Source organism: Ahaetulla prasina, chromosome 7, assembly GCF_028640845.1.
Source record: "Ahaetulla prasina isolate Xishuangbanna chromosome 7, ASM2864084v1, whole genome shotgun sequence".
In the NCBI taxonomy this organism is placed as follows: domain Eukaryota; kingdom Metazoa; phylum Chordata; class Lepidosauria; order Squamata; family Colubridae; genus Ahaetulla; species Ahaetulla prasina.
The window spans coordinates 102,968,533-102,983,881 of NC_080545.1; the positions used below are offsets into that span (position 1 = coordinate 102,968,533).

At 54.6% G+C, this 15,349-nt stretch overlaps 1 protein-coding gene across 1 annotated transcript in view; it reads right to left on the reverse strand.

Moving 5' to 3' along the window:
• Positions 1 to 15,349, reverse strand: part of SND1 (staphylococcal nuclease and tudor domain containing 1) — a 121,386-nt gene that overhangs the window by 33,267 nt on the left and 72,770 nt on the right. Inside the window, exon 15 of the mRNA XM_058189994.1 lies at positions 13,175 to 13,316. Coding sequence (XP_058045977.1) covers positions 13,175 to 13,316 — 142 coding nt within the window. The remainder of the gene's footprint in view (positions 1 to 13,174; positions 13,317 to 15,349) is intronic.

Below are 15,349 nucleotides of genomic sequence, written 5' to 3' on the forward strand. Positions count from 1 at the left end.
ACCACCTGGCAGCCCCTCAGGGCACCTGCAGCTCCAGCTCCTTTGTGGGGGGAGGGGTTGTGTCTGAACAGGAGCCGACCATTCAGTTTTGCACAGTACTGAAAAGTGCAGGAAGGGCCAGCTACATATTTGATTTCGAGAAGGAAATCGAGAAGGAAAAACTGGACTATCCAATTTTGAAAAATCAGGTTTTTTTAAAAAAAGTGACACGTGCTTCCCATTACTTAAAAGGAAAGCCGATCATCAGAAAATATGGTTTTGGATCCACTGGGCCCTCCAAGAATGTTTGGAAAGTGGTGAACATCAGATTTCCTACGTTGGCAATTTAAGAAATGTGAAGAGTTTTAAAACTCGCGTGATTTCCCCTTGGTATAACTTTGTTTTTGTTCCAATTTATTATGTGTATTGATACAATTCTGGGAAGCAGCCTTGCATTTGAAGAACTCGATGTGGAGCACATGGCGCCTGTCATCTTGCAAGGAGCTTTGGCTCCACTGAGCTCGGATGTGACAAGAGGAGAATCCTAGGTAACTGGAAAATCAGCCAAATCTCCTGACTCCGAGGAACAGGCCCGGGACCCCGGCTGGCTAGACTTGGTTAAACATGGTTTAAAAACGCTGTCACGATCATGTTCCCTGAGAGAGCAGAAATGCCAGTCAGTTCTGTGTCATCTAAAATCTAATCAGAATTCCCTCTGCCTCTTAATGACTATTAATGAAGTTATTAATCGACGCCTTGAGAAGTAGAGGAGCCAGAGCTGAGCTCCACAGCACTGCATTCACCACCTGACTTTAGCCAGACAGTTTAACTCTCCTGAACCTCCTCAGGCTGGGCAGAGAAAAGTTAAAACAGCCACAGGACACTTCAGTCAAACGCTTGGCTGAAATCAGGGCCTTTCATACCCAAAGCATTCCCACAATCTATTAGGAAAGGTAAATCACATAAACTTAGTCTAGGAAAACCGACTATTCGCCAAACCTTCCTGATAGCCCCAATTACAATCTTTAAGAACCGCCTTAGGTAGGTCTTTTTTCCCCTTGTGGAAGGGTGGGTGGGTGGGTGGGGGGTTCAGCCAAATCACCGGCTGCTTCCTAGGGCGCTTTGGGATCCCAGTCACTTGCCCCGGGATGCTCATTCAAAGAAAAGCGGCGTTCTGTCCACCCAAAGTTCCAGCCTCTCTTCACACACAGCCCTTGATCCTCCTTCCTTTGTGGAACAGGCAGGAGAGGGAACTGAACCCCAAAGGGTGGATCTGAAGGTGTCAGAAGAGGTGCCTTCTTCCAACTTCAGTGCCAAATTCCAGGTTCCTCTCGTGTGCCCTTCGTACGAGCACCCATTTTATCCACTTCCACCCAATGGGAGGTTGGGCACAAGAGACCAAGGGGGCTGGATAACTCCCTCTAAAAGGGGGCCAAACTTTGAAAAAAGGCGTCCAAAGAAAGATACAGCCTGACAATGGACTATGTGGCCAAGTGGGGAATCCAGGCCACGGAGGGACCTGGCAGCATGGATGGGTCGAGTGCCCCACAGGTGTCTGCACACAGAAACCCACATGTGCATATAGAGGCAATGTGCTGCTACTCCACTGCAATGACAATTGAAGGCCTTCCGACGGCTACACAAAACAGCTGGGAAAAATGATAAAAGCCAGAGTCTGTAGTCCCAAAGGTGCTTTTTTCAAGAGGCAACTGGACTTTGATTTTTCTTTGAAGACGTTTTGCTTCTTATCCAAGGAGCTTCTTCACCTCTGAAGAAGTTTTTTGGATGAGAAGCAAAACCTTTTCAAAAAAACAAAAACAACCCCCAGCTCCCAGAAAGTCCAGTTGCCTCTTGAAAAAGCACCTTTGGGACAACTATGACCTGGATGACCGGAGTCTGCAGATTTTCCCTGCCCTATTCTCACCCAGTTTCCGATTAACAGAATAATGAAGCTGGAAGGGACCTTGGAGGTCTTCTAGTCCAACCCCCTACTCAAGCAGGAGTCCCTACACTATTCTGGACAAGTGGCTGTCCAGTCCAGTCTCTTAAAAAACCTGCAGGGCTGGAGCCCCCACAACTTCTGGAGGCAAGCCATTCCCTTGGTTGATTGTTCTCACTGCCAGGCAACTTCTGCTTAGTTCCAGGTTGCTTCTCTCCTTGGTTAGTTCCCCCCACCCCCACCCCATTGCTTCTTCTGCCCTCAGGTGTTTTGGAGATAGTTTGACCCCACCTTCCTTGTGGCAGCCCCTCAAGTATTGGAAGACTGCTATCATGTCACCCCAGTCCTTCTCTTCATTAAACTAGACACACCCAATCCCTGCAACTATTCGTATGTTTTATCCCCCAGTCCCCCAATTGTCTTTGTTGCTCTTCTCTGCACACTTTCTAGAGTCTCAACATCTTTTTTACAACGTGGTGACCAAATCTGGATGTAATATTCCAAGCATGGCCTTGCCAAGGCCTTATAAAATGGTATTAACATTTCATGTGATCTTGATTCTGACCCCATTAAGGCAGCTTAGGACTACGTTGGCTTTTTTGGCAGCTGCAGCACACGGCTGGCTCATATTTAAGCGATTGTCTACTAGGACTCCAAGATCCTTCTGTCTCCAAGGTCTGTGCTGTTGAGCGAGGTGCCATCTATTTTATATCCGTACGTTTGGTTTTTCTTGCCTGTGTTCTTCTCTTGCCACTGAACTGCACTTTCCTGGATTGTGCCCTGTGTCCTTCTGGAACTCAAGCCCATCTTCTGAAGTGTCGGCTATTCCACCCAGCTTGGTCTCGTCTGCAAATTTCACTTGGTTTCCTCCACTATGTTCCATTTTCCCCTCTCCTTGCAGTTGTTTGCCACTGATCTTTTATCACCTTATTTTTGGGGAATTTCCACTGACTTTAGGGCATTTTTCAGGAAATGATCAAAGTCACCCTGGCCTGCCTCCAGAATGGCCAAGGACGGCCATGGGCTGTTCAGCAGCCAGCCAGAGTCCAGGCACAGGGGAGAGGGGGCTCTGAGGAAGACAGGGGGAAGGCAGTCCCTGGGGGAGACCAGGCCTTGGCCAAAGCAGCCTGGCTCCACTTTCGCCCCGCTCTCTGGAACAGAGGAAAAACTGGAGCGAAAGAGGAAAGCGCTTGGTGCGGCAGAAACGCGGCACCCGGCCTGCCTCGGATTCACCCCCCTGGAAAGAGCTGCCTTTTTGCCTACGAGGCTCTTCAGCATCCTGTGAGCTGGCACCAGGCAGCGCACGCCCTGCTCGCTCTGGCTGCTCCCTGCGAGGAAGTGCTGATGCGGCAGCAGGAGAGGAAACTGCTGGCCACAGGAACACCCCCCCCTCTACCCCAGGAAGCACTGAGCAGCCCAGGAGGGGCACACAGCTGGGGGGCAGCTCCATCCTCTGCAGTTCTATCTCGCCGATTCTGTGGTGGGGGCAAACTAATCCCCCCCCCCAGCTCCAGCAGGCACGCTACCCCCTGCCTCAAGATTTGGGGGGAGGGTTCCTTGGGATGCAGAACGCAGGAAGAATGAGAAAAGGATCCTGATGTCTATGAATCTATGGATCAGCAGACTGAGACGGGACAGGAGCAGGCGAGAGGCACAGATTGGGGCAGCCATGCCAGAAGAGAGGTGGGAAGGCTCCAAGAACACAGGGCAGCTCTGGGTGAAAGGAGGCGACATCCACTCCACGCAAACACACAGTTTCTGAGTGGGGCTGGGGCTGGGGAGGGTTGGGATGGGATGGGAAGGGAAGGGAAGGGAAGGGAAGGTACAGAAGAGCATAGAAAGTGAAGACAGGCCCAAGCGAGAGGCCCAAGCAGCCCAGGGCAGCCCAGGGCGACAGCCAAGGGGATCAGCCTTGGCAGGGAGCACAGAAGCCCCCCACCACCACATCCCCGGCTGATAGGCATGGAAGTAAGTGGGAGGTAGGGGAATTGCAGACCCCGGGATCATAAAAATGGGATTGTTAAAAAAGTCCTGCTGATTTGGTGCAATCAGATTTGGAGCATTGTGCACAGCTCAGTCCTAGAAGGTGAAGCGGGGTGGGGGATGAGGGTTGAGAGGCGGCTATGTGAGTCTCCCCTGAACGAAGAAGAGTGAGGAGAGCATGAGAGATCCCAGCCCTGCAGCAGAGCACTGGAGAGGAACCAAACGGACGGAAGGGGGTTGGGCAAACTACAGGCAGCCGCATCCCGAGCAGATGGCAGCTTGCGAGGGGAGATGCTCTGGGACCCAAGGCTGCCATCCCAGCAATGGAGGCGCCACAGGGGACAGCCACGGCACACACCTGCACTGCAACCCGGGCTGGATCTCAAGGCTCGCCTTTGCCCCGTGTGTGCCCCTCCCCTCCCCAGAAGGGGCTCCAGACGGGCCAGACAGCATCCTCCTCAGGTTGAGGGCTCCTGTACAGTCAGACGGTGGGGGGAAGGGCACGTTGGGCCACAGGAGGCTCTCTCGCCCTCAGAGAGGCAGCAGCATCACCCACAGAAGCCGCTGGCCTTATTTGTGAGCATCGAAGTCTAAAAATGGAACATCTTTGGGGCACAAAGAGAATCAAAAGATGAACTTAATGGCCTCTCCGGAGGGAGACTGCCCCACGGCCAAGAAGTCCAGAGGATGCTCACGTCCCTGCCTGGGGTTTGCGCCATGGCTTCCAGCCCCTGCTGGCTCGGCTGATCTGCGGGGGAAGGGAAAGGGACTACCTGCCAGGATATGAGGCCGGGCATGGCATCAGTCCAGGTGGGTCATCCCAGGGCAGGTGGGCAGCATCCTTCTCCCCCGCAGGATGTCAGCTGGAGTGCACCCAGGCAAGGGCCACCCTGGGCAGGGGTTGGGTCAGGTGAAGCCGCTCTGGTCCTGGAGGGTCTACCGCCAACTGACTCGGCCTCCCTGCAGCTCGCCCATCCGCCTGCCTCTTGTCCTGGAGGGGAGGGCACAGGGACTCCTCTCTGTCCCACTCTTCCCCCTTAAGCCCCCCAGCTCCCTCCTCCATGGGACGCCACCCTGCCTGCCTGAGAGCAACCCTCAATTTACGACCACAACTGGCACCGGGATTTTGTGGTGATCCTAACCTGACTTTTTGACTGTTTTGTAGCCATCATTAAGTGATTCAATTCTCCTGAATGGGGGCTTTTTGCAGAAAAACGAGCAAAGGTAATCACAGTCACAAGAGACCACAACCCATGGGGCACTTCGCTTGCCAAGTGCAGGGGGGGGGGACGGGGGGAGCTGACATTTCATAGCAGCTGAAAGCGCTTTACAGGCCATAAAGCACTCCCTCCTAGGCCTGTGGTCATTAAAGAACAGGTCGTAATTTGAGAACTAATGGTGTCCGCCTGTGAACCTTCTCTGCTTTCTCCGAATTCCTAAAAGTGCGAGGCCCAGGACTAGATACGGTGCTCCAAACACAGTCTGATCAAAGTCGAACGAAACAGCACAACTGCTGGCCCCCAATTTGGAAATTAGAGCTTCAAATTGCATTGGCCTTTGTTGCAGCTGCGTTTCCCCATCTGCCTCACCCACATTGCCCCAAGATCTCCCCACAAGCCTCCGTGCCAAGCCAAGCCCACTTTCTGGTTCTGCATGTTACCTTGGCTTCTGGATTCAGAGGGTAGTCCCCTACAAGCATTTCCCTCCCCCTCCCTCTTCATTCCCAGATGACCAAACAGCTGTCTGAATGCCTGGCCAAGGGGAGGGAGACTCTGGGGCTGAACCCCTCTGGAGACCCCAAACACAGGGGGGCAGCAGCAGCAGCAGAATCACCATGAAGGAGCTTCTGGACACCACCCCATTCCTCTCCGACTCTCCTCTACTGAAGAGCTGCCCTTGATCCGCCCCCCCCCACTCCCCCAGAGATGACGGGAGGGCCGTGTAGAGGCGGGAAGGACAGACAGGGCTCAGCCATCCCTTGGGACACCCTGAGCCACGCAGGATTGTTCCTGTCCTCTGTCCTCACCGGGCAAAACCCTCCTTCTGCCCTTCTCTTCAGAAGGCCCTCCAGGGCCTCAGCACCCCAAAAGCTGGGCAAGGCATTCTCACGCGAGGATGGCCCACTGCAGTCCAGCAACACTGGCCCTTCTGCACAGTCACAGGGCATGGGTCATGTGGCACACACCTGCTTCTCTCAGGCTGCCCAGCTGGATTAGGGGCTGAATTCAGGGCACCACCAACCATCTACCAACTCCATGCACATACAAAACCCAGCCCCGGTTTAGACCCAGCAGGATGCCCCCTCTCCCACATTCCTCTCTCCTCGTCTTTGCTGCTTCAAGGACTTGGGTTGGCTTTGCCTTTGTGCAAGGCCACAGGGGGAGGGGATGACAACACTCTCCTGGTAAAGGCTACTCCAGAAGCCCCTCTGCAACCCAAGGGCCAGGGCCTGCTGGGAAGGGGGGGCTCCCAGATGCTGCCTGCAAATGTTACGCCCCCACCATAATGCGGGGCAGGGGGGGCATACATTCATGCCCTTCAGAAGCCGAGACAGAAAACAAGAGCCCCAGCTGAAAAATGGGGACACCTCTGGGCACCCATCATCAACCGGCGTCCCCTTCGGAAGCCCCTGCAGAGCAGCCTCAGAGGTGGGAGGGCAGGGGCAGCCAGTTCATCTTCTCTTCCTCCCTTCACTTATGACTTGGGTGGGATATTAAGAGGGCATTGAGTCCAACCCCCTGCTCACTACCAATATCTATCAAACCTTCAAGCTCCCAGCTGGGGGAAGAGATGGTTGCATTGCTCAACAATTCTTATCAGACGGAAATTCTTCCCAACATCCCGCCAGAGCCATGGTGGCACAGTGGTTAGAACATAGTACTGCAGGCTACTTTGGCTGACTGCAATTTGGCAGTTCGAATCTCACCAGGCTCAAGTTGACTCAACCTTCCATCCTTTCGAGGTGGGTAAAATGGGGACCCAGATTATTGGGGGCAAGAAGCTGACTCTGTAAACTGCTTAGAGAGGGCTGTAAAGCAGTATATAAGTCTATTGCTATTGCTGATCCTTTCTTTAATTTCAACCTGCTGGTCCTGTTCACCTGAAGGAAGACCCTCCCCAATTTCATAGCGGAGCCTTTCAGACACCCGAAGGCCACCATTATAGCCCCCCCACCCTCTGGTCTTTGGCTTGCTCTATAGACTCTCCTGGCAGCCTCTCCAAGGGAGGACCCGCTGTGTCCGAAGGCGTTCAGCCTGGGCAGGAGAGATTGGCTGTCCTGGGGCGCAGGGCTTCCGTTCATGCAGCCCAAGCCTGGAGCAGCCTTTGGAGCAGCCGTATCTGGCCTCTGCCCGCCCACCCCACCCACCCTGTGCTGGTGCATGACTCAGGGTGGGGGGCACCCCTTCTTTGCACACTTCTTCAAATTCAGCTAACCCCATTCCACCCCTTCCTCGACCCAGGGAGACAGGCAGGCTCCTTCCAGCTGGGCACGATGGATCAAAAAGGGGAGCGAGGCCCAGGAAAGGCCCCAGGACCAACCCACAGAGCAACCTGCAGCATCTCAAAGCAGGGGTGGGCAGCCCCGCCCTGTCTCACCCCCCCCTCAGGAAAGGGTGGCAGATTAAAAACCCAAGGAAAGAGGGAGGCTGGGGTCTCTGGAGCAGAGCAGCCCCCTCCCCAACTGGTTCCCGTAGCAACAGAACCTAAATACAGCTCCCCACTGACCTGGGGCGGCCTTCTCCCCACTCCCTGAGGTTGGTGTGCCCCCTCCAGAACATCTCCGTGTCCAAAATTAGCTCTGCTTCATAAAAGCCAAGGTGGCGCAGCAATCTCACTGCCCTGATGACGGAACCATGCCGGATAGTTATATTTAACCGCTGATCCCTGCTAAACAACCACTTTGGAGAGTATGAGTCCTGGGGGTGGGGGCGTAGGAGGCAGCTTGCCTCCATCAGGGGCCCACGATGCCCACCGGAGTTGACAAAGCCAGGCAAGAGCAGAATATCAGAATAAGAGTTGGAAGGGGCCCATTACTCAAGCAGGAAACTCTACGGGACAGGGGATGTTCCTCTGTCCTGGTCCCGTTAGATCTCTCGGCAGCTTTTGATACCATCGACCATGGTATCCTGCTGCGGCGGTTGGAGGGATTGGGGGTGGGAGGCACCGTTTATCGGTGGTTCTCATCCTATCTCTCTGACCGTTCGCAGACGGTATTGGCAGGGGGGCAGAGATCGACCTCTAGGTGCCTCACTTGTGGGGTGCCTCAGGGGTCGGTTCTCTCGCCTCTCCTGTTCAACATCTATATGAAGCCGCTGGGTGAGGTTATCCGGTTTCGGGGTGGATTATCATCGCTGATGATACTCAGCTGTACATTTCCACCCCGAACCACCCCAGCGAAGCTGTCGAGGTGATGGACCGGTGTCTTGAGGCCGTGCGGGTCTGGATGGGGAGGAACAGGCTCCAGCTCAACCCCACCAAGACAGAGTGGCTGTGGGTTCCGGCGTCCCGGTACAGTCAGCTTATGCCTTCGCTGACTGTGGGGGGTGAAGTTCTGACCCCCAGGGGAAGGGTGCGCAACTTGGGCATTCTCCTGGACGATTGGCTGTCCCTAGAAGAGCACCTGACGGCCGTCGCCAGGGGAGCATTTTATCAGGTTCGCCTGATGCGCCAGTTGCGCCCCTTTCTTGACCGGGGCTCCTTATGCACGGTCACTCACACCCTCTTTACCTCTCGCTTGGACTATTGCAATGCTCTCTATATGGGGCTCCCCTTGAAGAGCACCAGGAGGCTCCAGCTAGTCCAGAATGCGGCTGCGTGGGTAATAGTGGGAGCACCATGTTGCTCCCATATAACACCTATCCTGCGTGGCCTGCACTGGCTGCCGGTAGCCGTCCGGGTGCAATTCAAGGTGTTAGTGCTCACCTTCAAAGTGCTCCATGGCTTAGGACCGGGCTATTTACGAGACCGCCTTCTGCCACCGATAGCCTCCCAACAACCTGTGCGCTCCCACAGAGTGGGCCTGCTCTGGATGCCATCAGCCAAACAGTGCCGGCTGGTGGCCCCCAGGGGGAGAGCCTTCTCTGTGGCAGCACCGACCCTATGGAACGAGTTACCTCCAGGGTTACGCCAACTCCCCGACCTCCGAACCTTCAAGCGGGAACTTGAAATAATCCTATTATTTAATCAGCCGGGACTAGCCTAAGTGTTTTTAACTTAATTTATTAATGTATTAATTTATTTATAATTTTAAATTTTTATTTATAATTTTAAATTTTAAGGCTTTTATATCGGTCTACGACCGTTTTAGTTAATTAGGCCTGTTAAATATTTCATTTTAAATACATTTTAAATCTGGGATTTATACTGTGTATTTTATGTGTTTTAAATAAGGCTGTACACCACCCTGAGTCCATCAAAAAATGGATTATTTACAAAATAGATATCAGATTAAGAAATATCAGACTGCCTTTGAATAATTAGGAAGTATTATTTTATGTAATGGGGAGGGGGTTGGGAGATGAAAAGATTTGGATGAGATTAATTGGATTAGAAAGGAAAAATTTTACTCTATGTTTGGTTTATGTATAACAATACCTTGTGATTGATCCGGGAAGCTGGGGGAGGGAAGGGAGGGGTTTCTGGGAGGAGGGGAAAAAGGGAAATGTTTTTGTTTTTTTAAAAACTTTTTCAATAAAAAAAAAAAAAAGGAGAAGGGCGGTATAGAAATTTAATTAATAAAATAAATAATAAATAAATAAATACACCACTTCAGACAATCTCCGGCCAAGGAGGGGCCAGGCAAAGCCCCCAAGGGCCTGAAAGCCAGCCCACCAGGCACACGCTGAAACTGAGGGTCAGAGATCAAAGCCCACCACCCCAACCTGCTCTCCCTCCCCTGTCCCACCAAGCCAGGTGCCCAAAAGGTAGGCGAGGTTTGGCCCACCAGGAGCCTGGCTGTTCTCTCTGGGGGCAGAGCCAGGACATTGGCTACTGGACCCTTCCGTGGCTCTGCCTGGGTGCAAGCTGGGCCGGTGAGGCAGAAGCCGAGTTGGGGGCCCCGAGGGAGAAGCCAAGAGAAGACCGGTCCCCTCACCTGGTGCCCTGACCTCTGCCGCCTCGCAGGGGTGCTCCCATTCCCTTCCCAGCATCATTCCCCCCCCAGCAAGGAAAGGATGCAGGATAGTTGGGGGGGGGGCGGAGTCCTTTCCAGAATCCCATAATACCAGAATTCAATTACAAAGGTAAAGCCAATTCATACATCTCTACATTCCCACTAATTGTGTAATTAAATTAAAGACTGGGTAGGCCAGGAACCCCATTACGCCAAACAGGCAGCCTCCCCATCCCATCCTGGGACCCCCTGCAGGCCCACCGGGCCTCCTCTGCTCAGCCCGGCCCCATGTGAGTGTTTCTTCCACGTGTGGCACCTGCCCGTGTGGCATCTCTCCCCTCCAACAGGAGTAGGAGTTTTAGCACATTAACATTTTTAAATATCAGAAGCTCTGCAACGACAAGTCTCATTTTCTTCTCTTGTGCAGCTGACTTTAGGATTAGTTAATTATAAATAAGATTGCAAGTTGAGGTATCTCCGTATCACGCACAGGCGGCACGAAGGAGCCCGTGGGCTCCCCAGCTCTGCGCACAACCCAGGCGCCTCCTCCGTTGCCTCCATCTGGCCTCTGCCTTTGCCAAGAGGAAGGGGCGGGCGCCAGGAGAGGAGGAGATGGCATCACCCCAATTCCAAGGGGGGGGGAGAAAGGATACAACGAAGCCCTACAGGCAAAGCTCCTGCATGGGGAGGGGGCTGCGTGGGAGGAGGCTGGTGGGCCAGATCCAAGGACCAGGAGCAGCCCCACCCTGGCCAAGAGGCCTTATCAGAGACCCTGCACCCCAGCCCTGCAGAAGGAAGGGGAGGTAACAGGTGTGCCAGTGTGGGAGACTGGCAGGGGCACACCCCCAAACAACCGAGTGGTTGGCACACAGCAGATGCCCCTTACCACCCCACTGAGGCTCAAATGCAGAGTTCTTCAACCAGGCAGAAGGGGGCCTGGGGCCGGGCACACCTCTGCCTGCGATCTGGGCTTGCCCAACCACCAGCCCCAGCCAGCCAGCCAGGGAGTGGGTGGGTGGGAGGGGGCCAGCCAAGGCCAGCCCAGGGAGGCAGCCCCAAGATCTGGGAGGGGATTCTGGAAAGCAGCCACAGCATATAATGGCAGCTGGTGGAGGGACCCCCTCGTGAACCAGGGAACTCCTCGCCCAGAAAGAGAAAGCTTCAGGCTTTCTGACCGGTTGCTGGGGCTGCACAATGGCCCCTCCCCAAAGGCCCTGGATGCAGACTCTCCCCTTCCCCAGGGAGATGTCAGCAGACATTGTGAACCAAAGAATGAATGCTACCATCCTGCCATGTCCTCACTTTGCCCAGAATTCCTTCCTGGTGCCATCCGGCTGCTTAGAGTCGCATGGCCTCCCTGCCCCTCCTCACCTGTGAGTCTTCAGGAAGAAGCCCACTCGCCATCCCACTGGTCCCCATTCTGAGGGCCCTGATCTGCCAGCTTTGTGAAGGGAGTTGCGCTGGGTGGGGGGAGTTTATGCTGCCAGGCAAGGGGGAGGCATTCAAGGGCACAGGAGGAGCCAAGAAACAACTCTGGCCACGTGGGAATGAGAAACACCCACTCAGTCCCGGGATGGAGGCTCAAAATAACCCCATCTTGATTCTGTCTGGGGGGAAGAGGGAGCAGAGAGAAGCTCCGAGAGGCTTCCAGGGGTCTCGGCGGAGTTGCCAGTGGCTGCCTCCCAACCTGTCCAACCCTCAGGGCCAGATCAAGGCAGCATTCTTTGGAGTGAGTCCACTTTCCTCACAACGAAGTTGCTGCTTCTCCTCCCTTAATCCATCCTTCCTTCCTTTTCCTCCCTCCCTGATAAACTAACTGCAATTGACTGCAGATATCAGAAGCCTTTGTTCTTCTGATCAAGGCTGGATGAGACAACAAGGGAAAGAAGCTCCAACTTCAGACCGACGGGCAGCTTCTCCCACCTGCTCATCACAGGCGAGTAATCCCTGCCACAAGGGCAGGAGTGAAGGAACCGCATCTGGTGCATGCCATTAATTGGCTAAATGCTGAGGCAGAGCTGTAGAAAAGCCCAACTATTTTGAGAGGAGAACTCCCGTCTTCCTTGAGGATCCTCTCTGGACCTGGAGTGGTGCCGGAGGGAGCCGTGCAGGAACACCACGCATACCTCCCCCATGTCCCAACAAATGGACTCTCCCCTCAGCCAAAGGCCCTCCTCCTGCTGCACAAGAAGAGAGTCAGGAAGAACCCAACAAGAGGACCCGGGGGATATCTCGAGGGGTTACCTGGGAAGAGGTGGAGCCTTTTGTTCCCCAGGAATGGGGGTGCAACCCTTGATGAGGTCATCCCACCTATCTGGGAGGAAGGATGGGGTACAGGCTCCATTTGTGGGAGGGGGAGATTTCAGAGCCCTTTTCCAAGGGCTGGCCTTGGGCCCAGATGCTACCCAGTATCCAGCCTCTCCTTTGGGGGAAGGCGGTTGAGAACAAAGATGACAAGGAAGGGCCCCGGAAGAGGCAGGGGATTGGGCTCCAGGTTTGGGCTCTGGACGGAAACCAGGAGAAGTTGGCCGAGAGCTGCTTTTGGTTAAGTTGGACAGTTGGCTAAGGTGCTACAGTGACTGATGGCCTTTTCCCTTTTGTGAGCTGCCTTGAAGTGGCCTGAGAATACTGGTGAACAGCCAATGGCCGCAGCACCCGAAGAGGGCAGCTTCTCCTTGGGAGCGTCCCGGCGGGGGGGCTGGAATAAACAGGAATAAACGTGGCCCACTGAGCCACGTGCCCAGGCATCGGGAGGCTCCAGGTGCAGCTGCACCCAGGGCTTCAATGTCAGTTGAAGCTCTCAGATCATGGGGGGAGCACCTGTCAGCGCAGGCTGGGCCCCAAAGGAGCAGGTCCTCCCCACTTCTTCCCCAAAGGCTCCCTCCCTGCCTCTCTTCCCCCTGGGGCTGCCAGAGAGACTTTTCCAAAGGCTCTCCTCTAGCAGTCGCTTCAGGGAGTCCTCCTGCGGGAAGCAAGTGTGCGTCCTGAGCCCATGGAGGGCCCCACCTGGCATCCCACCACCCTGAGCCCTGAAGCGGAATTCAGCCCCCGCCAGAGGGAGTTCCCCCCCCCGACACCTTTCAGCTGCTCCTGCCTGGCTTCTCTTCAGCTCTTCTCCAGCCAGACTGAGCCCACTGTGGGCGTCCCCCTCTCTCACTCACCTGCCAGCAAGAAAGTGATCAGGCAGGTCTCCTTGGGTAGGTAGAGCTTCAGGCGGGAGCCACTGAAGACATATTCCACCACGGCTTCCGAGCGGCCGGCCCGCTGCAGGAAGGGCAGGAACTGCTTGGCCTTCTGGGTGTCCTGAGGGGGGGGGGAGAGGCCGGTCAAGGAGGGCCGCCTGACCCTCGTGATGCTGATGATGGGCTCACCCTCCTCCTAAAGCAAGAGGGAGGCTGCTTGTCCGGGGGGGGCTGTACCCCCTCTTTCCCCCAGCAACGGCCCTGGGAGAGGGCTCCCCCTCCCAGGGCCAAGAACTGCTCCCTGGCACAGCTGCCCTGGTGGGAAGCAACTCTGCAACCAACTTAATCCGAGACAGCAAAGGAGGAGGGTCTCTGCTGCCAGGTGGGCAAAGGAAGCCCAGCCTGCCCACCAGCCAGGTCCCTCTTCCTGCTCTGGGCTGCTGCCATGCCCGGAGGGAGGGAGTCTATTGTGGCCCGCCAGCAACCAGCAGAGCTGGCTGCAGATTCAGACAGTGAGGAGGTTGGGGAGGAACATGGGCCAATCCTGGAGTCTGGGGAAGGCTCTGCGTCGGAGGCAGAGATGGGGCCAAGGCAGTCTATCAGTTGCCTTTGGAGTCAGACATCAGTGAGGCAGACGAACAGCTGGAGCCTGTTCCCAGTGTGCGCATGCGCAGAGTTGCCAGATGAAGGGAACAGCTGCGGAACAAGGGTCGACTTGGGAGTAAGGCCACAGATGGACAATGAATGGCCCCTCCCATAGGGAATAAAAGAGGAGCAAACGGGGAGGGGAGTTTGCGGGAGACAATTAGTCCACTTAATTGGTTCATGACTCCCAGAAAATCCTTTCCAAGTTTTGAGGATATTGGCCTGGCAGCTCTCCAAGCCAGATAAGGTCTGTGATTGTACATGCTCTCTTGAAAGACTTTGTTGGATGTGAATGTAAGAAATTCACAGTAACTTAATAAAAAGGGTTTTTTGTCAGCGGGTGATAGAGGGAGCCACACGTGGCTCCCATGTAACACCACTCCTGCGCAGACTGCACTGGCTACCTGTGGTCTTTCGGGTGCACTTCAAGGTTTTGGTGACTACCTTTAAAGCGCTCCATGGCTTAGGGCCAGGGTACTTACGGGACCGCCTGCTGTTACCGAATGCTTCCCACCGACCCGTACGCTCGCACAGAGAGGGACTCCTCAGGGTGCCGTCCGCCAAGCAATGTCGGCTGGCGGCCCCCAGGGGAAGGGCCTTCTCTGTGGGGGCTCCCACCCTTTGGAACGAACTTCCCCCTGGACTTCGTCAACTGCCAGACCTTTGGATCTTTCGCCGCGAGCTTAAGACATATCTGTTTATTCGCGCAGGACTGGCATAGGATTTTAATAGTTTTAATATTTTAATATTTGATATAATTTTATAAATTTTATGGGGTTTTATTATTTTAATGTTTTAATTCGGCCATATGTCTAATAAGTTTTTTAATTCATTGTTTTACTTGTATATTATTGTCATTTTATCTTGGCTGTAAACCGCCCTGAGTCCTTCGGGAGAAGGGCGGTATAAAAATCCAATAAATAATAATAATAATAATAACAAGGAGTTTGCGTTGTGGTTTGGGAACGCCTAGGTCAGAAAAGAGTCAAAGGAAAAGACTCTCAAAGCTTGAATTAAAATGAAACTGGGCTCTTTGCTCACTTCATGACTGGAGACGAGGACAGCAAAGCAGCTGCCATGCTACCCACGCAGCCCGGAGACCCACAGCCCAGGCCCCAAGTTAGCAGAACATGCTGGCTGGGCCCAGGAGGGGCAGGGGGACCAAGACAGGGAGCCATCCCTCCCTCTTCCATCCTTCACTCTCGCCTGTCCTGCCCGATCAGTGAGTCAGGTTGGGCGTAGCTGAAGGAGGCCAGACCCTTTTCTGGCAAGTGCTATGAACCAGGTTGTCGTCACGCTTTGTGCCCATGGCTTCTGGATCCTCCCCCAATCCGAGTAGAGCATCCAGGGACTCTGCGGCTGAGAAGAAGCCGGACAGAGCTTCCCCGCCATGCCTGCCTGCCCTGGATGGCCAGCCTGCAGGTTGTGCCACAGAGGTCAGTGATGATTCCCCCCCCCCAGCAGGAAGCTTTGCAGGGCAGCCCTTGCCTGGCTGTCCAGCCCCTCAGG